The sequence below is a fragment of the Triturus cristatus genome, chromosome 4_1, assembly GCF_964204655.1.
Source record: "Triturus cristatus chromosome 4_1, aTriCri1.1, whole genome shotgun sequence".
Classification (NCBI taxonomy): domain Eukaryota; kingdom Metazoa; phylum Chordata; class Amphibia; order Caudata; family Salamandridae; genus Triturus; species Triturus cristatus.
Genome location: NC_140585.1, coordinates 453,571,385 through 453,595,513, shown reverse-complemented (window position 1 = coordinate 453,595,513; position 24,129 = coordinate 453,571,385). Strand labels below are relative to the sequence as shown.

The window sequence follows — 24,129 nt, the reverse complement described above, 5'->3', positions numbered from 1 at the left end:
CAAATGGAAAAAGAACAATTGATTGACAGAATGTTGAACAATGTCAAAAGTTCACCCTAGTTCAGACATCTGGGCCCAAAGGAGGCAGGGTTACATTGTTGTACTGCTCTGTGAGTGTACCCAGACATAAGGAGTGATCCCAGGCTGTGCACCGAGCACTGAAGAGGGCCTGCCTCCCATGCTCCTGACTGAGCTCCAGTGCAGTGACGTCAGCATCCAAAGCGCAGGATACAAACATGGCAAGAGCTAGACCCGTGTGTTCTCCACACAGCGGTGTGATGGGGCTCATTGGTATGCCGCTTATTGCTGTCAGACTGACGGGAGAACAGGGTCTTAGATACAGTCGCTAAGTTGGGAAAACCACACAGTAGTAGTAGTGCCAGTATTCTGCTGAGGTATAAGTAAGAAAGTTCAGGCAACTGAATTTACTCATCACAGCAGAGACAGGAAGGTGTCTGTCATAAAGCCCAGGCTAAGGCTTTGGACCTGGGAGAAGCCTATCTCTGAAACCCATAGCTTTCTACTTTTAAACTTGAGAATGAGAGACAACTATAAATAGCTGAAGGGAGTTATCGCATGCTGGGGATAGCAGCTGAGGGAGATGATCCAACCTAATTAGATGAAAAGGTACACAGAAGAAACAGTAACAAAAACAATGCTAGCAAACAGCGAGTTTAAAATACCATTCAGAGGACCCTTTGGAAGAGGGTCTACCAATGTGTAATGTCTCTTGTTTACAAATGTACGGAGAGGATGTGATACATAGAATTGACAGCTGAAAATGTGTGCATTGCCTTAAAATGTTCTGATTCCTATTCATTTCTCCTTTTGTTTTCAGTTTGAACAGTTGTTTTCTCTAGTTAGTTTTTGTTTGTAACGTCATGGTCTTTTTTTGCAGCACTTGCAGACATGGCCAGTGGGTGTGTGGCAATGAAAATTGCCCAGGTAAGTTGATGTACATTGTTTATATGCTTTTTATAAACTCAGGTGCAACACAGGTACATATTTTAGTTGGTCATAGTAAGTGTTAATCTAACCATTTCTCATTTTCTGATGCTACTTAAGATTGAGTGACATATACTGCCGACGGACCCACCTCTACATGCCTTTGCAGTTCACATCTCTGCTTTCCCCTTCTCTCGTAGTTGAAGATGAGAGATTAATATTCTTCCAAAAGTTGAATTTCTGTTCTTCTTTTATGCAAGTGAGAGGTCGGGTCTTTTGAGGTTTTTCCCTATGCAAAGGGCCGTCAGTTGTTCTTAAATAGCAGTTTTTAAGTTCAGGGCCAGCTTTAGTGCTGTTGGCGCGAGTGCGACAAACTTTTTTGGCACCCCCTATGACCTCCCCCTCAGATTCCCTCACTACTACCCAGCAAAAGTGCCACTCATCTCTGCATAACCCTTCTCTCACATACATTTCATTTGTTTTAAAGGGCTGGTAATCGCTGGCCTTACTAGTCCACTCAGCTATCCACATAAAATATAGATCTGCCCTTTCCGACAGGCCTATCAACCCTTTGTGCTACTTTATAGTGAGTCAAAACTGAAACTAAACAAAACTCAGATCTCTCCTTCTAGCAGGAATATTAATCACCCTCATATCTTTGTTCCACCACCTTACATTTTCAGTATCGTTATCTCACTCTTGAAGATTCTATTTCATCCATGCTTTCTTAGTTTGCCATAGTTTTCCTACGTTTATCGTCCTTTATTTTCTCTGCTGCCTTTCTCTCTCTTGCTCTGGCTGATGTTGATAAAGAAGCCTTAGTTCCCAGAAATGAGCGTTGATGCAGTAACCACCAGCTGAAATTGGAAACTACTAGGCAGTTTCTGTGGTGGATACTATGGTTCACGCTCCACTGTGATACCAAGTTATTTCCTTCATGCTCTTTGTTCTCCAAGATCCTGTAGTTAAGGCTTACTCCAAAAGGTGATAGCAGGCGTTAAACTCAGGTAGAGTTTGACACTGTAATTACACCCAGTATCTCAATGTCCAACCAGAGCTATACTTTTCAAAGAAATAGGTACAGAGTAGAGCAGTTTAATTAGGGGAGAGATTGTGGCAGTAGTGCCAGAGCTAGTGACTTTGTTGCTGGGGAACTAGGTTTGAGTCTTGACATTGGCTTAACATACTGTGATTCTGGACAACTCACTTAACTTCCCCTTGCCAATCAACAAATGAATGTGTCCTTATGTAATATAAATGGTGCTCATGTAAAGCACTCCAGTACCTCTGGGTCAAAAATCGCGCTATGTAAAAATGCAACAAACAAAATGAAACTCAAGTATAACTCAACAGAAAAAAGATACCCCTGCTGAGGCAGAAATAAGGCCACATAAAGTGTCATAGCACTTGTGAAGATTGTGAGTCTTCCACAATTTCTTGAAGAAATTGAGTCTAAATTCCTTTTTATGGGCAATTTACTTCACTAACAGAAGGTGACAGACGGAATGTCACAACATTATCGAGTGCTATAATATGTTTGCTGTTTGCCCTACTTTGACAGCAGTTGTAAGTAGTCCATCACCACCCCCTTTTGTACCAGTAAGTAGAAGGGAGGCCAGCTCAGTGGTTCTGAACTTAAGCTGCTGAGAACCTGTTAAAAATGTTCTAAGTAGATAAACCGACACCAATAAACAGTGTTGTAGCATTACGCACTGGGCCCAAAACTATTTCTCTTATTGTTCACTGTATTTCATTTTAACCTCTGGCTACCATCATTTTCTAGTTGGTTCTCAGATGGATCTTGCTCTGTGCTGAAAGGGACTGGATATTCCGAGGATGAGCAATAACCAAATGAGGACAAGGAATATATTATTTGCTACACTTAAATTGTTATTACTCAAAGTTTAATTAAGTCAATACACAGACTATAAAGTATATTAATGAAAAGATTTACCCGCAAGTAAATAATGAGTCAGAATCAGCAGAGTTTATCTTAAATCCCAAGTTTCAGTATTGCATTTAAGAGTAATGAACACCAAAATAAATGGTAGACAGTCCTAAATGTAACTAAATATCTTTAATAAAGCAAACATCGAACTCTGCGAGATCCAAGGATGAATGGAAAAATCCTCCTCAGCCGAGGTAGATTTTGGATCACTATAGCATATGGATCAATAGGAAATCAGTTGAGCCTTATACACACCCATGGGAAAGTTCAGATAGTTCCAAGTGACTAGTTCGAGTTTTTTAAAGACAGAAATCTGTCTGAGTCTGTATCTGTAACATTAAAGTCACAGCAGCATGAGGCGAACCCTTTTGGCCGAAAAGGTTCCGCTATGCTAGCATACAAGCCTGCAGCAGATCGCAGGATCAAGTCACAGTTCACGTAGTCTTTGGCTGTCCAAGCTGTCAGTCTCAATGCTGCAAATGGGTGAGCACTGTTCAGTTCCAAAATCTGTGTAATTATACTCCATGAGTTCCGGAGTGACACCCCTTGATATCTTCAGGAATGTCAGACCACTATGTCCCATTGCTCGTCTTTAATAGGATGAGGATGATGTATTAGGTAACAGTATACAATCCAGAAGAATTAAGTAATTCAAGTTACGTAGCTTCCTTAAAACCATTGTAAGTTTAGTCATATGAACAACTCAGAGAGGAAGAGAGATCATGCTCTCGAATTTCAAACAGTTTGTTGCCAAGCATCAGTTCTAGTATGTAACAGTTTTTGTTGGAAGTACAGTCAAGCTGTGCTGTTTATGTCAAAGGAAGCAATTGAGAATTAGAACACAAGTGGCCACTTTGCTAAACGTTCCCATAGGCTTGAGACTCATCAGTTCATGAGTTCATGTATGGAAAAGGAAAAAAGATTTGAGGGCTTCATGAAATACAGCTCATTCACGATAAAATTATGCTAAAATATGAATCTCGTAAATTACAAAACATACAGTATTAATCTTGATAACACTTAAGTCAAGTAATAAGCGTTTCACGCAAGTATAGGGTACTCATTAAATGTTTGCAAATGTCAACGTTACCCATATATAAAGAAATTACAAATAAATCGTCTTTGCATATTTGTTATTGAGGCACACACAATTATAAGTACGTTTGATGAAAGACATACAGCTGTTACTTTAACTAATAGCCGTGTAGCAGCTACTTTTCTTTTGTCATTTTTAGTGTACTCGCTGCACATGAAATACTATTCATTTCTAACACATGAAACATTAATTTTGCAAAAAGAATTCATAGTTATTTTTATTATCACATTATCAAATCACAGGATCAATGTAATTAAGGTGTTAAAAATTCACATCTATTTAATAAATATGAAATATAACATAAGCTCATTCTAACATTCTGCATGCTTTTACTATGTAGGATCTAAATCAGAATGACATTTTATCATATTCCAGAAATGTGGAGGTTAATTCATGTTTGTCATCATCGGTATTGTCACTATTAATTTTCTTTCTTATGTGTCACAAATTTGTAAGAGCAAAACCTCTGCTCTATCAACAGTGAACTGGGCTTCTCAACTCAGAGAAAAACAATGGTTTCTGGTGGTCGCTGACAGGGAGCATAAAACACAGTTCTATTTCCATTAAATGGTACGTCATAAATGGTTCATATGGTTCCAGAATCGGGGTGTTCAATTCAGCCATGGGATCATCATAAGGCCTAGGAGAAATGAGGAAATCCCTTACGTGCCACTCAGACTAACAAAGGGGTGTTAAGGGATTCTACATTGTGGGGAACAGTATAGAGCAGGCCAGGGTGATGTATTCTCACCACATTCACAGTCAAAGAATATTCCCTGAAGGGCTCCAACCCTCCTGTAAAGTAGATGTCTTTTATTGTTTGGCCATCAGGGCTGCAGAATCCTCACGGATCCTAGTATGTGCAGTGCCATGTGATAACCAAACTCAAGCATATACTGGTGGACTTTGCTCTTGTACATCCAGTGAGGAGCTAGCTACTCTTCAAGCTAGGCATTACAGCTTCCTATTCTTCCAGCACTGGTCAGAGTGACAAGGATTTCCTAGTGTTTGGGGAGAACAGCAAATTCACAAGTCCTGTTACTAGGCAGATCTCCAGCTCAACCAAGGCTACAGGGCTTCTTAGGAAGTTCAGGGAAATACAAACAGCGAGTCTTGGGTTTCTTATCCGGATTGAAATGCCCTGGCCAACTGGAGCGAAGCACATCTTCCCAGGCTTTCTCCACGGAGCAAAGGAGTGGCGAGGCAGGCGCCCCCTGGTCCAAGGAATGTGCACTCCTGGTGAGACATTGTAAACTTTCTGAATGGGTATATGAAGATGTCATCAGCTACCTCTGTGAAGTTCTGGAGTTAGTCTTGGAAAATCTGGAATAAACACATGGCAGGCTAGAGAAAGTGGAATAGTTCTCCAATCACTCCTATATCGCAGCCTTAATCCAGATTAGACAACGAGGGGCAAATTTTAGGAGCACACTGCCCTCCTGGATCATGTTATGATATTGAGTCTAAAAGTTGCAGTAAACTGTAATTGCAGCCACACTTGTGAAGATATTGCTTCTTCTTCCTCAACAGGCTCCTATTGAGGTTGACGGATATGTTTCCAATTCATTCATGACCGTCTATGTACCGTTGTCTTAGACAAGCCTTCCAGTTATAAGAGCTGAATCAATAATTACTCTTTAATTGGTTGGCTGCAAAGCTGTATTGTTCCTTGTCACATACTTGATTCTCTTCCAGTAAAATAAATAAATATAGGTGTCAGCAGATGTGCTATGATAAAGAGCATGTTTTGTCACTGGAGCATCAAGTACTGTATATACAGGGTTCATCTATGAAGGGTGGAGTTTTGCTATTGATAGTAGGATATCTACTGTTTTCATTGGTTGTAGTGTTGTGTGTTAGTCACTGCATTACATGACTGAAATTAGTCACAATTTGAAACTGGTTCTGGGAGTCTTTTTACAATCCCGTCCCTTTAAAACTATTATTGTGAAAGACGCTTACTGTCTGCTAGTGTAAGCAAAGGCTACTTAAGAAAACACACGTGAGAGCCAAACAGAGAAAAAAAGTTGTGTAGCAGGTTTCTTTTTTTTGTCCAAGCGGTTCCAAAACGCGAGAAGGAAATTTATTTAATTACTGAGGAAGAAAAAATAAAAATCAGTTCAATGTTCAACACAATGACCACAACATGTCCTGGTCCTTTGTAGAAAATGATACCAGAGATAATACCAGTGCGAAGACTATAGTGCAACAAGGGTTGCCTGATGACCTCTAATATGACACATCATGCTTTTATCTTGTGCGATTCATTCCATTCTGAGATTGTAGCCGTCCGCCTTTATTTGCCTAAACCATGCCAGTTCACCTTATAGCGGTGACACTATAAAGAAAAGCCGAGGACAGGGTGTACATTGTTCGATATTCATGGAGCAGTCCGGCAACCCAAAGTGAACCATATAGTTAGTTGTACAAGAGATGTGCAGATACTGAATCACACCGCTATGTACTTATGATTGTACTAAAGATGCCAAGGATCGAATGGGCTTGCAGAGTTCAATACACTGATACTTATAGGTGCTCATTCCGAAAAGGTTAATGATTTGATCTGCATAGTGACTCAAGTATTACATCAACAAGAACAAGTGACGTATTCAAGCAGATCCCAAAGAAGGAATGGGCCTTGATAATACTTCTTTCTCTGCCTCAAATTGTTACTCCTGACTGATATGGCTATGTATTTAGATGTATATGCACCTTTATCAGCCATTCACCAATTGCACATCCGTTCAAACTTCTGTTTATTCATCTTTCCCTTTGTCCATTCTCATACCCCTCCACACCAGTGTACCTGTATATGTGGTGACTGGGCCTGGGTCTGTGGCTGTTTATTGTCTGTGACTGCTTGAGTGTTTCTATGTATTTTATCTAGAAGACATGTTTACTTTTACTATATATAAATATAGGGCGTGTTCCCAAATAAGCCTTTTCCCATTTTAATTCCTATTAGAGCCTTTGCTCTTTAAAACAGATAAAATGGCTGAACGGAATTGCACCAAATTTGGAACAAAGGTTGAATTTAACACAGATTATGCTTTTTGATTTGGCGCAAATGCACTCAATAATCTTTGAGAAATTAGTGTTTGCAGAGATGCTTGTTCTGGGCATGAAGAGGACCGTTTATTCGAACATCCTTCATGAATTCAAGAATCCAAAGAGGATTAGAGACTCCAGTTCAAAACCATAAAGGCACCCCATTGGGATAAGGACTGTCTCCTTTTGTGCATTACAGATTCATAAATCCACCCCAGATTCACTGTGACTGTCTGGCCATCACAGAAACATTTCTGTTGAGTCTTCCATGTACCAACACAGTGCACCGAGCACTGTGATGTGAAAAACAAAGACAAATATCACAAGAGGGCAGGGCACTGACCCTGACCTCCAGGTCACCAAAGGAATTCTCTATGATATTAATTTAAAAATTACAAATAAAGTTTTTTACTGCGGCATTCATGAATCTTGTGCTGGATTCGCAGTTCCTGGATGTCCCCTGGGCCCCACATACCCTTCTGCAATTCATCCTATGATTTGAGGTTCCTGTGAACAAATAAAGAAAATAAGATATTTAGGCCAATATTTACTAAATTTTGACACGAGGCAACAAAGCAACCAAAGTTGCCGCCCCACCTTGCACCGAAGGGAGAAAGGAAACATGCACCATGTCTATTAAGAGAGACACTCTGTGGTGCATGACCAAAGGCTGTGCGCAGAGGGGCTGACTGTCTGCTGAGAGTATGGCACAGGCCAGGCCTTGCAACAAACCTTGCTACACACAGCCAAAGGCCATGCACACCAGTTGGTTAGTCACCCATGGAGAGTTGAGAGCAGACCCTGCGAAGGCCATGCAATGTGAATATTGGCAGCCAATGAAGAGCTGGGTGAAGTGTCTGGCCAGAGCAAACCCTGCTGTACAGAGGCTGTGAGTAGCTTGGGTTAACAGCCTGCAGTGGGTTGGACTCATGACTGTGACAAATCTCTGATGTGGGTGTCTGAAGGTGATCTGTGGTAGATTGTGCACAGGGCTTGACTGGAGGCCAGCCCTACAACCAACCCCTCTGTGCATGGCTGAAGGGCAGGAGTTGAGATGTTGGCTGTCTGTGGAGAGTTGGGCATATAGGCAGTGGGCAGAGCCTGTGGCTAATTCCCAGCTGTGCAAAAGGGTTACCCACCAGAAGAGTGTTAGGTGCAGGGCCTGGGCGGAGGGCTGGACGTTTGGATAATCACTGTAGTGTACGACCAAAGACTGCACATTGTGAGTGCTTGCCACCTTCAGAGAATTGGGTTTGTGAGTTGGCCAATGACATAGTCTCGCAGTCTACCTCACTGCATATGGCTGGAAGTCTATATTTCAGGCTCTACCAGGGCCAGAATGGCCGTAGCGGACACAGAGCGTTTCCCTAGTGGGCCACCAGGGTAGGGTCTGGTTTTGGGCCCCTGGGTGGCCAGTTTTGTTACCTTGGGCTGGCAATATCAGCCCCTTGTAATAAAATCGGCCGAAACCGACCCTTGCAAAGAGCTCTGCAGCAACCCCTCAACGGGGGCCAGCTGAGCATTTGGCCAGGGCCGGTTTCTGTTACCAGTTCGGCCCTGGGCTCTGCCAGCATCCCCACTGCACATGACCCTGTGCAGCAGAGTTGGCTCCCTTTGGAGTTTTTGGTGCGGGGCGTGGACAAAGGCCAGGACTCATGGCCAACCCCCTACTGCTGTTGGCCTCACACGGAGAGTTGGACTCAGGGCATGACCGGACGCTAAGCCCTGCGGCCAATCCCCATTGTTCACACCAGTAGGGCGTGTGCAGCATAGGATGGGTGCCCATAAATCCTGACCTGAGGCCAGGCCCTGCATCCAACCACATGACATAATGCTGACGCCGATGTGCTGTGGGTGTTGGCTGCCCATGATAAGTTGGGTAAAGGAGCTGGTCACAGGCCTGGTCATGTGGCCAATCCAACTGCACAAGTCCGAAGGCAATGTGCAGTGATGTTAGGCCATCTGTGGAGGGAGGCGCATGGCCTGGATGCCAAGCCTGATTGCCAGTCCCGCTGCGCACAATCTTCAGCTGGGTACGGGGGTTGCATGTAGAGGGATTGTTGGGAGTATTGCAAGGCCAAACCCTGCTGATTATGAACAAGATTATGTGCTGTGGGTGTTGGCTGCCCACAAAAGGTTGGGTGCAGGGCCTGGCTAGGGGGCTGGCTCTTTGGCCAAATCTCTGTTGCACCAGACTAAACTGGTATAGCTGCAGATGGAGCATTGGGCTCATGGAACTTTTGGATATTTTACATGATAACAATATTTTTTTTAAAGCAGAAAAAAGCAAATGTTAAAATCAAGTTATAGTTAGCATTGGTCATAACACCTCAACATATGTTTAAAAAAACCTGGGGAAGTGCAGGTATGGTTACGAATGAAAACTGAAGAAACACATATATTTGCAAATTTTATGGCTGTTTGGGAGTTATGGATTTTGGGCCATATGTATCATTCCAAATTGCGATCGCAAACGCCGAAATTTGCAGAATTTCGGCGTTTGCGATCGCAATTTGGCTCTTTGGTATGTAGTAAATAAATACTGCCTCGCACAATAAGGAATCGCAAAATCTGCGATTCCTTATTTTACGCTTGCATTTAAGGAATCGCAAATTGCTATTCCTTAAATGCAATGTAAGAAGCACAAAAGGAGTGCAATTTGGCCTTAAGGAATCGCAAATTACCACCAACTTCAAATCAAATTGGTGGTAATTTGCAATTTCTCTGAAAAATGCACTTTTTTGCATTTTTCAAAGTGCCACGATGAGAACATACATGCTGTTAAGGAATGTATGTGTGCCACATGTGCACACATGCACATTTCAGGGGTGCAACAGGGTGTCCTTTTGACAACCTGGCACCCTTGAAATTGCATTCTCAATTTGCGATTCTCTAATTGAGAATCGCAAATTGAGAATGTCTTCCCATTCATTCCTATGGGCCTCTAGGCCCACAGGAATGAATGGGGAGGTATTCCTTAATAGCGAATCGCAATTTGCAATTCGCAATTAAGGATTATGTAGGATCCCCAAAATATTTGCAAGTCCTACATACATAGCGTTTTGCGATTCTCAAATAGCGATTTGCAAAAAATCGCTATTTGAGAATCGCAAAAATGTATTTTCATACATATGGCCCTTTGTCTTTAAACATAATTTGCGAATTGCAATGGTTTTTCTGTTTTAGTTTACCTATAACCATAACTACTTTGTAACTTTGGTTGCATACCTTTAGGTGCTATATTTTTCAGTGACTATAACTGTAATGGCGGTTGCCACATTTTTTCTTCATGTTGTGGTCATCCACTCAGATGGACCAATGGTGAAAAAGGTCTCCTGACGAATCTGATGTTCCCTTTTTTTTACTTTACAGTACTGCCTGCAGAACCAACAGTCCAGATATCACTATATTTTGAATCTCTTCATGTCCACCTGAACACCTCTTTAAAAGCATATTTCTCAAAAACAACTGAATGCATTTACACCAAATAATGAAAAGCGCGCTTTCTTAGTAAAGATCTTACATTCTGACAAATTTGGTGAAAATCTGTTCAGCAATTTTTTCTCTACAAAGTCTGAAAATTCCTATGGGAATTTGCATGGGGAACACAATGTTTTGGGAGCCCTTCTTCTCTGCCTTTGCTTGATGGATCAGCCCAAAACATTCAAGCAAAGAGCTGAATTGAAAAGTTGGGTGAAGATTTGTTGAACTGTGCCAAAGGGTTATAGCAATATAAAATGTACTATTTCTGTGGAAGCTCTGACCTAACTATAACTACACAGTGGTGGCCGTGACTGTATTTTATATATGAGATATGGTACCCTTCTGCCGTATAAGGATATTGCAAGTCACCATGGAGCTCCATAACCATATACAACGATAAGTCTGAAGGCCGAGTTCCTTCATAAGGTTATGGAACTCCGACGTGACATGCAATATCCTTATCATGTACTCCAGGGGGTACTTTATCCCATATAATACATGGTCACACCATCATTTTTCCCACAAACCACTTAAAACCTTGGTGCATAGCACTTTCATATGAAAGAGCGAGCATGTTTTTATACATGATGAATAAAAATAAAATCTCTAGTGCAAAATTAAACACATCAAAAACCAGTTTTTGCCATTAATGGCTCAGGTAGAGGGCTGCACAACCCCCTTCCCTTTTACTTTGTTTAGCAGCCACTGGAGATGGGTTTCCCCTGGCCTTTAAAAATAGAGTTGTCCCCAGGAGGTCAGGGGGAGAGGTACCGTTGACCAAAAATAGCCTGGGTGGGGTGAGGGGGAAAGCGTGCCCACCTCCCCCTAAGAAATACTTAGGGTCCCAGGGGATAGGGTCTCCAGTCCCGAAAATGGCTTGGAGACGGGGGCCACACATGCCCCCTACCCAAAGAATAAAAAGGATCGTTCCCCCAATCCCTGGCCCACCTCGGGGATGTTTAAAAAAGAAGCATGGGAGACCTCGCTTTTTTTAAATTTAATTTTGTGCTGATTCGCGGATATCTATATATATATATATGCGCATAGAAATTCCGCAATTCATGCAGAAAAGACGAGCCACTCCAGTTCAGTATTCTTTAGTTTTGCTGGTTTATTTGGCAGAAAAACGACGCGTTTTGATCTCAGCCGAGATCTTGGTCACATGACCTTTGGTGAGTTTGACATGTATTTAAAGGTGCAGTATAGAAGCACGACGCAGCGTGCAGAATTAACCTAAAAGAAATACTTGTACACATACCAATGTGTTGCTCAGTTTAAATTGTTAAATAAAGTTTCAAAGCAAACTCTCTTTATTAGTTTACATTGCTTTGTTAAAACTTGATTCCCTAGCGTGAGTGGAGGAATTGATTGTGAAAGTGATTCATTGTGCATTATAGAAAAAATCAAAGTATAGTACTTATCTAGGTATCTATGTATTGCTAAATAATGATTATACCAAAAGTGACGGTGAAATAAAAGGTATAGTACCTTGTAGTCAATTTCACTCAATAGTTATATTACTAGTCATCATCCAGTGCTTCCTTCAAGTGATACTGTTCTTAATATTAATCAGGTGATAAGTTTTGTAACGCTAATGATAAATAATCGGAGTGATGCTGTAGAGATGTCAGTTCATCTGAACTTGCTGGATCTCATGTGCTCTTAACCATATATCAGTGGCTATTCTCTGTGCGTTATCTACCTGTCAAAAAATTAAAAATAAAAATACAAAAGGACAGCATTAGAATTAAGATTCATAGCATGTAACCCATATCTACCATTTCCATCAATATGTCAATTACAATACAATATATAATATACTTTCGTGATCATCATAATGCATTTATATAATAAATGTTCCTCCACTGCAGCGACTATTCAATGGGCAGGGAAAGGAAAACTAGAACAACACATATAAATAAAAAAAATAAGTGATTAAAATGTATCATTCATCTAGAATAATACAGCCTAGAAACTCCTGATATGATGGCGGGAAGCGTTGACAAATTTACAAATGCACATATAGCTCTTCATCATTGTTCATGCCTGTTGGGAACATACTACCGGCAAGCAAGATCAGCCTAGACTCCAGCCGACGTAAAGCTTGGATTCGGTTTCCTCCTCTAGGATGCTTGGGGATGGTTGCTAGACCAACGTATTTACCTTTGGTCCAATCACCCTCATGTGCCTCATTGAAGTGTCTTGACGTGCTATAGCTCAGATCGCGGTTAGTGATGGCCCGCCAGTGTTCCAGAATTCTTTTTTTAACTGGAAAGGTGGTTGACCCCACATACCATTTATCGCACGGGCAGATGATGGCATAGACTACGAAATCAGTACCACAAGAGATGGATTTACTGATCTTCCATTTCTTTTTTGACCTACGCAGTGTAACTTCTTTTACATTCACACTGTTGCTGCAGGCTTTGCATTTACTGCATTTGTGGAAGCCAACTCTCTGTTCTAGCCAGGTTTTTTTCTTGTCAGTCTGTAGGTGACTATTTACTAATCTGTCTTTTAGCGATAAGGTCTTCCTGTACGTTATAGCTGGTGACTTTCCTAGCTTTGTTTCAAGAAGGGGGTCTTGGATAAGAAAGTGCCATCTTTTTTCCATGATTTTTCTCAGCTCACCTGCCTGCGTGCTGAAAGTAGTAATGAATCTGACTGGTGTGTCAGTGTTATCTCTTCTGTTGGATGTTTTAGGAGGCGAGAAGAGAGCATCATTGTGGCTGATTGAATCTGCTTTACCGGCACCTCTCTGTAGCATCTTGCTAGGGTATCCCCTATTCTTGAATCTGATGATCATGCTTTGTTTTTTTTTTCATATAGTGCTTCTGTGCTGCAGTTTCTTTTAGCTCTCAGAAACTATATGGCACACTCCATCTAAAGTTATATATATATATATATATATATATATATATATATATATATATATATATATATATATATATATATATATATATTACCTACTGGCGGTCGCCAGTAGGTAGTTATAGTTAGGACCACGTTTCCATAGGAAAACCTCAACATTCTATTTTGAATAACTTTGGCGCCGGTCGACGAATCCTCGCGAATTTCTCAAAATAGGTGGGGCGCTACGCTCCGCTCCTACCCTGAAAGTCTCGGGGGGATCCGTCAAGCGGGGGCTGAGATAAAAGGGGGGTCCCAAAACGCGTTTTTCCCATGCATTTTTCCATAGGACCTTTAGAACGAGCTACAGCCCGAACGGCTGAACAGAATTACTCAAAATTTGGCAGAGAGGTAGTCCCTAGGTCAAGGAAGTGCCTTTTGTAGGTTTGGTGTAAATCTGTTCAGTAGATTCTGAGAAAATAGCCTTTAAATCAATATATATATCTGAGCCCGCTTACGGTACGCTTACCGTACGCTTACGGTAAGCGTACGGCGGCGTGCGCGAGCGCGATTCTGATTGGCTGTTAGATCTTAGTAAACATTCGAATCGGCCGAAACCAGGAAGCGGCGGCCGCCATTTTGTGTATTTCACTCTGAAAAAAAAGAGTGAAAACAAGGAAAGGGGGCAATGAGGAGAGTTACAGACCCCCTAACATTTGTAAGGGGGTCAAAGAAGGACAGAAAAGTACAAAAAAAACATTTATTGATTTTAAAAAAAATCACGGGGTACGCGTACGGTAAGCTTACGGTAAGCGTACGGTAAAAAAATAAAAATAGATAAATGAAAAGCAGATTTAAGAGTTTAGAAATTAAGGAGCTCTAAAAAGAGCTGTTGTGTTTATGAAGTCATTTTTTTAGTGGTACCTACAAGTAAGTACCGATGCAGAGTCTAAGGTTCAAGAGGAAGACTCTGTTCCCTTCATCATTGAAGTGCACACCATCTCCTCTATAAATGTCTTGCATGTCATAACGCAAGTTGTTGTGGTAAATGGCACCCATACCATAGTCACGGAGGAAAGCAGAAACAGATTTGTTGACGTGCTTTCTTGCTTTGTCAATCTGTGGACAGAAATGATTGGACCAGTTCCATTTTTGCCTTTGGCATATGTTGGAAAACACAAAGGCAGTTTTAGGGAAAAGTGTAAACAGTTGTGCAAAGGTGTCCTTCATAAGCATTTCCAGACCTACCCCAGTCAAAGTGCCTAGGTCATTGCCACCACAGTGCACTATTATGAGGTCAGGGTGTTGGATTTGAATGAAGGATTTCACCAATGGCATCAATTGGTGCCACTTTAACCCTCTCTGACCAATCCATTTAATGTCTACATTTGGCAAAGCAAGGTCTCTCACCATATCTGTTTTCTCTGCAAACTTTTCACTCCAGAAGACATAGCTGTGCCCTACAATCCACACTGTGAACATCTTCAAAGGAGAACTGGATGCACTCAGGAGGTGTCTTTCAGTAGAATGGCAATATGAAAAGAAAGACAGTTTGGAAATGGAGGCATACATATTTTTTTAAAACAAAAAGAACTGATTGGCTGTTTCATACCATTCTAGAATAAAAACTAGGCTGTATGTGAAAATTAATAGAAGCATGTTTTGTATTGGTACAAAAAAATGTGTAACCAAAGAACAGTACTATGGATTTGCTGTAAGGTTTGAAAAGTCAAGCACTCTTGCTCTGTGGAATTGAAACATTGTGTGTCGAACTTCTGACCTAACTGCACACAGCAGTGTTCCATGAGCTGTTGCTATGGTAGCAGGCAGAAGTCAAGTTGGGGGAAGGGTACTAGGCAGAAGTCAAGTTGGGGGCAGGGTACTTTTGGAAAAGGGTTGGTTTTCAACCAATAGAAATGTGTGATTACATTTGAAAAAAAGGGGGAAGCACTGAGATTTGAAACTTACATGTATATGTGTGGAAAAATAGAGGGAAAGTTTGCCATTATCTGGTTCTGCTGAGAGGAGAGAGGTGAACACAACAGAGATCCTGGCTCTGATAATCTGCTGTTTGAGTGTCACATTTCTTTCACAACTAACTAATTTTAAAGGTGAGTTTAGAGTTTGAGAGGGGATGTATGTGGTAACTTAAGAAATGAATAATAGAAATGGGAATTGTTTTTGTTGTAGTTACACATGGTGGTTTCATAATGTGACAGTGTGTAAAAGTGATTTACACTTGCCCCGAAAAAAAAAAGAGCAGTAAGTGTGCTTTCAAATTGGCAAAGAAATTTCGTTTTGGGACTAATGTGAAAACATGACTCTGTGTGCATAGAAGAATTATAGGCAGAGATTTATTGTGTCTTGCTCTGGTGATTTCACAGTTGCATTAGATGGAAAGGGGGAGCGAATTTTTTGGGGAAGAAGCAGAGGCTTAGCACACACCCATGTGCTTGCCATGTATAGTCATGCACAGTATTTAGAAGCCAGTGGGGTTTTCAGGTTTAAGTCTGTAATGCAAATACATTCAGCATCACTAAGGCTGGTTGCCCTTGGTGGAGTGTAGGCAGTCACAGAGAATGCACATGGTGGTGGTCTGAAAAAAAAACAGCTTGGACATGTGCAATTAAATAAATCAAAAATAGTGGTTTCATAATGTGTCAGTCTGTAAAAGTGATTTCAAATTGTAAAAAGAGATTTTCACTTGGCCCGAAAAAAAAAGAGCAGTAAGTGTGCTTTCAAATTGGCAAAGAAATTTCGTTTTGGGACTAATGTGAAAACATGACTCTGTGTGCATAGAAGAATTATAGGCAGAGATTTATTGCGTCTTGCTCTGGTGATTTCACAGTTGCATTAGATGGAAAGGGGGAGCGAATTTTTTGGGGAAGAAGCAGAGGCTTAGCACACACCCATGTGCTTGCCATGTATAGTCATGCACAGTATTTAGAAGCCACTGGGGTTTTCAGGTTTAAGTCTGTAATGCAAATACATTCAGCATCACTAAGGCTGGTTGCCCTTGCTGGAGTGTAGGCAGACACAGAGAATACACATGGTGTTGGTCTGAAAAAAAAACAGCTTGGACACGTGCAATTAAATAAATCAAAAATAGTGGTTTCATAATGTGTCAGTCTGTAAAAGTGATTTCAAATTGTAAAAAGAGATTTTCACTTGGCCCTAAAAAAAAAGAGCAGTAAGTGTGCTTTCAAATTGGCAAAGAAATTTCGTTTTAGGACTAATGTGAAAACATGACTCTGTGTGCATAGAGGAATTATAGGCAGAGATTTATTGCGTCTTGCTCTGGTGATTTCACAGTTGCATTAGATGGAAAGGGGGAGCGTATTTTTTGGGGAAGAAGCAGAGGCTTAGCACACACCCATGTGCTTGCCATGTATAGTCATGCACAGTATTTAGAAGCCAGTGGGGTTTTCAGGTTTAAGTCTGTAATGCAAATACATTCAGCATCACTAAGGCTGGTTGCCCTTGGTGGAGTGTAGGCAGTCACAGAGAATGCACATGGTGGTGGTCTGAAAAAACAGCTTGGACATGTGCATTTAAATAAAAGAAAAAAAAGTGGTTTCATAATGTGTCAGTCTGTAAAAGTGATTTCAAATTGTAAAAAGAGATTTTCACTTGGCCCGAAAAAAAACGAGCAGTAAGTGTGCTTTCAAATTGGCAAAGAAATTTCGTTTTAGGACTAATGTGAAAACATGACTCTGTGTGCATAGAGGAATTATAGGCAGAGATTTATTGCGTCTTGCTCTGGTGATTTCACAGTTGCATTAGATGGAAAGGGGGAGCGAATTTTTGGGGGAAGAAGCAGAGGCTTAGCACACACCCATGTGCTTGCCGTGTATAGTCATGCACAGTATTTAGAAGCCAGTGGGGTTTTCAGGTTTAAGTCTGTAATGCAAATACATTCAGCATCACTAAGGCTGGTTGCCCTTGCTGGAGTGTAGGCAGACACAGAGAATACACATGGTGGTGGTCTGAAAAAAAAACAGCTTGGACATGTGCAATTAAATAAATTTTTAAAAAAGGTTTCATAATGTGTCAGTCTGTAAAAGTGATTTTCACTCGGCCCGAAAAAAAAAGAGCAGTAAGTGTGCTTTCAAAATGGCAAAGAAATTTCGTTTTGGGACTAATGTGAAAACATGACTCTGTGTGCATAGAGGAATTATAGGCAGAGATTTATTGCGTCTTGCTCTGGTGATTTCACAGTTGCATTAGATGGAAAGGGGGAGCGAATTTTTTGGGGAAGAAGCAGAGGCTTAGCACACACCCATGTGCTTGCCATGTATAGTCATGCACAGTATTTAGAAGCCAGTGAGGTTTTCAGGTTTAAGTCTGTAATGCAAATACATTCAGCATCACTAAGGCTGGTTGCCCTTGCTGGAGTGTAGGCAGTCACAGAGAATGCACATGGTGGTGGTCTGAAAAAACAGCTTGGACATGTGCATTTAAATAAAAGAAAAAAAAGTGGTTTCATAATGTGTCAGTCTGTAAAAGTGATTTCAAATTGTAAAAAGAGATTTTCACTTGGCCCGAAAAAAAAAGAGCAGTAAGTGTGCTTTCAAATTGGCAAAGAAATTTCGTTTTAGGACTAATGTGAAAACATGACTCTGTGTGCATAGAGGAATTATAGGCAGAGATTTATTGCGTCTTGCTCTGGTGATTTCACAGTTGCATTAGATGGAAAGGGGGAGCGAATTTTTGGGGGAAGAAGCAGAGGCTTAGCACACACCCATGTGCTTGCCGTGTATAGTCATGCACAGTATTTAGAAGCCAGTGGGGTTTTCAGGTTTAAGTCTGTAATGCAAATACATTCAGCATCACTAAGGCTGGTTGCCCTTGCTGGAGTGTAGGCAGACACAGAGAATACACATGGTGGTGGTCTGAAAAAAAAACAGCTTGGACATGTGCAATTAAATAAATTTTTAAAAAAGGTTTCATAATGTGTCAGTCTGTAAAAGTGATTTTCACTCGGCCCGAAAAAAAAAGAGCAGTAAGTGTGCTTTCAAAATGGCAAAGAAATTTCGTTTTGGGACTAATGTGAAAACATGACTCTGTGTGCATAGAGGAATTATAGGCAGAGATTTATTGCGTCTTGCTCTGGTGATTTCACAGTTGCATTAGATGGAAAGGGGGAGCGAATTTTTTGGGGAAGAAGCAGAGGCTTAGCACACACCCATGTGCTTGCCATGTATAGTCATGCACAGTATTTAGAAGCCAGTGAGGTTTTCAGGTTTAAGTCTGTAATGCAAATACATTCAGCATCACTAAGGCTGGTTGCCCTTGCTGGAGTGTAGGCAGACACAGAGAATACACATGGTGGTGGTCTGAAAAAAAAACAGCTTGGACATGTGCAATTAAATACATTTTTAAAAAAGGTTTCATAATGTGTCAGTCTGTAAAAGTGATTTTCACTCGGCCCGAAAAAAAAAGAGCAGTAAGTGTGCTTTCAAAATGGCAAAGAAATTTCGTTTTGGGACTAATGTGAAAACATGACTCTGTGTGCATAGAGGAATTATAGGCAGAGATTTATTGCGTCTTGCTCTGGTGATTTCACAGTTGCATTAGATGGAAAGGGGGAGCGAATTTTTTGGGGAAGAAGCAGAGGCTTAGCACACACCCATGTGCTTGCCATGTATAGTCATGCACAGTATTTAGAAGCCACTGGGGTTTTCAGGATTAAGTCTGTAATGCAAATACATTCAGCATCACTAAGACTGGTTGCCCTTGCTGGAGTGTAGGCAGACACAGAGAATACACATGGTGTTGGTCTGAAAAAAAAACAGCTTGGACACGTGCAATTAAATAAATCAAAAATAGTGGTTTCATAATGTGTCAGTCTGTAAAAGTGATTTCAAATTGTAAAAAGAGATTTTCACTTGGCCCTAAAAAAAAAGAGCAGTAAGTGTGCTTTCAAATTGGCAAAGAAATTTCGTTTTAGGACTAATGTGAAAACATGACTCTGTGTGCATAGAGGAATTATAGGCAGAGATTTATTGCGTCTTGCTCTGGTGATTTCACAGTTGCATTAGATGGAAAGGGGGAGCGAATTTTTTGGGGAAGAAGCAGAGGCTTAGCACACACCCATGTGCTTGCCATGTATAGTCATGCACAGTATTTAGAAGCCAGTGGGGTTTTCAGGTTTAAGTCTGTAATGCAAATACATTCAGCATCACTAAGGCTGGTTGCCCTTGGTGGAGTGTAGGCAGTCACAGAGAATGCACATGGTGGTGGTCTGAAAAAAAAACAGTTTGTACACGTGCAATTAAATAAATCAAAAATAGTGGTTTCATAATGTGTCAGTCTGTAAAAGTGATTTCAAATTGTAAAAAGAGATTTTCACTTGGCCCTAAAAAAAAAGAGCAGTAAGTGTGCTTTCAAATTGGCAAAGAAATTTCGTTTTAGGACTAATGTGAAAACATGACTCTGTGTGCATAGAGGAATTATAGGCAGAGATTTATTGCGTCTTGCTCTGGTGATTTCACAGTTGCATTAGATGGAAAGGGGGAGCGAATTTTTGGGGGAAGAAGCAGAGGCTTAGCCCACACCCATGTGCTTGCCATGTATAGTCATGCACAGTATTTAGAAGCCAGTGGGGTTTTCAGGTTTAAGTCTGTAATGCAAATACATTCAGCATCACTAAGGCTGGTTGCCCTTGGTGGAGTGTAGGCAGTCACAGAGAATGCACATGGTGGTGGTCTGAAAAAACAGCTTGGACATGTGCATTTAAATAAAAGAAAAAAAAGTGGTTTCATAATGTGTCAGTCTGTAAAAGTGATTTCAAATTGTAAAAAGAGATTTTCACTTGGCCCGAAAAAAAAAGAGCAGTAAGTGTGCTTTCAAAATGGCAAAGAAATTTCGTTTTGGGACTAATGTGAAAACATGACTCTGTGTGCATAGAGGAATTATAGGCAGAGATTTATTGCGGCTTGCTCTGGTGATTTCACAGTTGCATTAGATGGAAAGGGGGAGCGAATTTTTTGGGGAAGAAGCAGAGGCTTAGCACACACCCATGTGCTTGCCATGTATAGTCATGCACAGTATTTAGAAGCCAGTGAGGTTTTCAGGTTTAAGTCTGTAATGCAAATACATTCAGCATCACTAAGGCTGGTTGCCCTTGCTGGAGTGTAGGCAGACACAGAGAATACACATGGTGGTGGTCTGAAAAAAAAACAGCTTGGACATGTGCAATTAAATAAATTTTTAAAAAAGGTTTCATAATGTGTCAGTCTGTAAAAGTGATTTTCACTCGGCCCGAAAAAAAAAGAGCAGTAAGTGTGCTTTCAAAATGGCAAAGAAATTTAGTTTTGGGACTAATGTGAAAACATGACTCTGTGTGCATAGAGGAATTATAGGCAGAGATTTATTGCGTCTTGCTCTGGTGATTTCACAGTTGCATTAGATGGAAAGGGGGAGCGAATTTTTGTGGGAAGAAGCAGAGTCTTAGCACACACCCATGTGCTTGCCGTATATAGTCATGCAAAGTATTTACAAGCGAGTGGGGTTTTCAGGTTTCAGTCTGTAATGCAAATACATTGAGCTTCACTAAGGCTGGTTGCCCTTGCTGGAGTGTAGCACTGTGGACATGGGCTTTTTAAAAAATCTGAAAAGTGGTTTCATAATGTGACAGTTTGTAAAAGAGATTTTCACTTGCCCAAAAAAAAGAGCAGTTTGTGTGCATTCAAATTGGCAAAGAAATTTTGTTTTATGACTATTGTGAAAACAAATGTAGTAATATATTTAAATACAATAAAGGATTTTTTTTTTAGTTTTTTTCAGGTATTGCTGAAGAACAGTGAACAAAATTTAAGATGCCTACAAAATCTCGAGCTCAAAAAACGCTAAAAAAAAAACTATATTTGAAGACAACTGGAGGACCAAAGTTAGTAGAAGATGCTCATGTTGGGAAAAAGAAAAAATCTTCTGGTAAGCAGAAAAAACAATTTCTTAACAAAATATTCAAAACAAAGAAAAATGTACAAAATGTCTGTCCTCGGAAAAATGTAACAAAACATAGAGAACAGCAAAAAATTGAGAATTTAGTTAATGCAAATATACCTTCTGCAATTGAAAAGTTTAACATAAACAGAAAAACAGCGTTTAAAGAGATACGTAGAAAAATGTTTCAGAGAAGAGTTATGTCCAATTTGATAAAGGATGTAAAGAAATATAAGCAAAAGGCAAAATATTACAAGAGAAAAAAAGAAATTGAAGCCATTGCAGCAAAAGCATTAGAATTAAAAAGGAAACTATTCATATTAATTTTGAATAGGATGCGTACATTAGATAAAATGGTTAATGTACTGAAATCACAAAGCAAAAGCAAAAGAGTAGTGAACAGAACAAACTTTTGTAAAGTGTTTTTAGGAAAGTGGATGCATAGTTCAAGTAGTGAACCTTTTTTTAATGAAGAGAGCTATTTTCAAAGTAATAGTTTGCTGCATGCAGTTGACACCAGAGGTCGTTCATACGAAGTAAAAAATGGTTGCATAATGGAGAAGGAGATAATGGTTCCAAGAGATGAGGTACAAGTGATGGCAGATGAGGCAATGGGGAGACGTCCTAAAGCCCCAGTGTACACTTGGAATTGTAGTAGTATTTGCACTGTGCGTCAGGAATCTATTGACAGATTTCGAGAGTTTCTAAGAGAATATAGTAAAAAAAGTGTAAAACAAAAGATTAAGGTGCTTCAAAGTCTGGATCCATGCAGAGTGAGAGAGAATACTGGTTTGCAGGGTCATTCTCTTGCTTGTCTATCTAGAAAAGTGTGCAATAGTGTTTTCCATCATTTTAGGATGCTGGCTGTTCATCATAGTGAAATGAGAAAGTTTGTGAGACGGTTGTATTTTGCCAAAAGTCCAGCAATAAAGTTAAATGAATTGAATAGGGCTCTGTTCCGAGGAACGGTATCAGATGTAGAGAAGGTTGTTGATGAAATTCAGTTTTGTTACTTTGGTCCTGAACAAAACAGTGCAGAGAAGGACACAGTAAATGAGGCAGAAGTGGAAGAGAATGTAGAACCCTCTGTAAGTAACACATTTAATGATCACATAACAAAATTTGCAATAGTCTGTAATGAAAGACCAAATGTTACTTGTATTTGTTGCCGCAGAACTCATTATAGAAAACAAACTAGGAATGTTGATCTCTACAGAAAGAGTGAAAATGAAGATAATTATAAGTGGATGGATTTTGCCACATATATATTTCTTGAAAATTGTTTTGAATTGGGTGAAGATCAGCGTATTTGTAAATACTGTTACAACAAGTTAGAGGAAAATAGAATGCCGACCAGAGCTGTACATAATAATTTAGAATTGGATGCTATTCCTGCTGAACTTTCTGAATTAAATACATATGAGTCTATACTCATTCAATGTGTTCATCCGTTCCAGACCATAGTACGTATGGAGCCCAAAACTGGTAAATTACCTCCTTCAGATTTACTGAGAGGTTTAAAAGGTAGAGTGGTGTATTTGCCCTTGGATTTGACCTACCTACAAAGAATAAGAAGATTTGGCAGGAGCTGGTAGATGTGCGGAAAGTACAAAGAGCAAATTTGTATTTGAAAAAAAATAACAAATGGTATGAATCAATTTATATAGAAGAAGAAGAAGAAGAAGAAGATTTTCAAGAACACACAGAAACACCAACTGGACAAATTGAAAAAGTGGACAAGTCAAAGGAAGAAGAAATTTATGAACATTTTAGCATACATCCTCTCCATTCGAAAGAAGTTATGGGAGACAATATTGATCTCTTTCAGATGAAGAAAGCAAAAGGAAATCCCGTGAGTGTATGGGAGGAGAGCTTGGAAGCTCGATGTTTTCCCCAGCTGTTTCCTAAAGGAAAAGGAGGACGATACGATGAACGTCCAGAACAGATTCCAGCTTCAGAGTATCGGACTACAAGACTATATGCTGAAGATCCCAGATTTCGACAAAGTATTCCTTATTTGTTCCATCTTTTATTTGAAAGCGACTTGTCTGCACTGTCTTATGCAGTAAATCACATTTTAAAAAGTGGAGTACATTTACAAAATGTGTCTGCTAAGGATTTTATGGAGAAAGTGCAGCACCGAGATGATCATTTGGAAACACAACTGATCAATCTGATGGCTTGTCAGCGTGGGACAAATGAATATTGGTACCGACGCCATGGTGAACTAAAATGCATGTTACGCAATTTAGGAACACCAACATGGTTCCTTACCCTAAGCTGTGCCGAGTACGCTTGGGATGATTTACTGGATTTTCTACGAGAGGCCAATTCAAACATTAAAAACATCGAATACAAGACAGCAGGAGAACTGTGCTCATTGGATCCGGTTAATGTTTGCAGATATTTCAATCATAGATTTGAGGCTATGATGTCCTTCATCTGCAATAAAAAAAATCCACCCCTTGGAGAAGTAGTGGATTTCTTTTGGAGAAAAGAGTACCAGGCAAGAGGTGCTCCTCATATTCATATGCTGCTGTGGATCAAGGATGCCCCAAAGTTTGGAACAGATACTGATGAAGCAGTGTTATCTTACATTGAAGAATATGCAACATGTGGTATACCAAAAAGCAAAGAAGAGAACAAGTTAAAGGAGCAAGTTCTACGTTTCCAAAGTCATCGGTGTGGAAAATACTGTCGACGGAAATACAAGAGCAAAGAAAAATACTACACTAAATGTCGATTTGGATTTCCTAGACCTGTTCTTTCAAATGGAAGAGTCAACAGTTTTATGTCAGCTGTGAGACATACT

General features: G+C 40.3%; 1 protein-coding gene across 1 annotated transcript in view; it reads left to right on the top strand.

Moving 5' to 3' along the window:
- VWF (von Willebrand factor) overlaps positions 1-24,129 on the top strand; it is a 1,048,714-nt gene that overhangs the window by 168,414 nt on the left and 856,171 nt on the right. Inside the window, exon 10 of the mRNA XM_085652611.1 lies at positions 899-945. Within this exon, the coding sequence (XP_085508737.1) occupies positions 899-945 (47 nt within the window). The remainder of the gene's footprint in view (positions 1-898; positions 946-24,129) is intronic.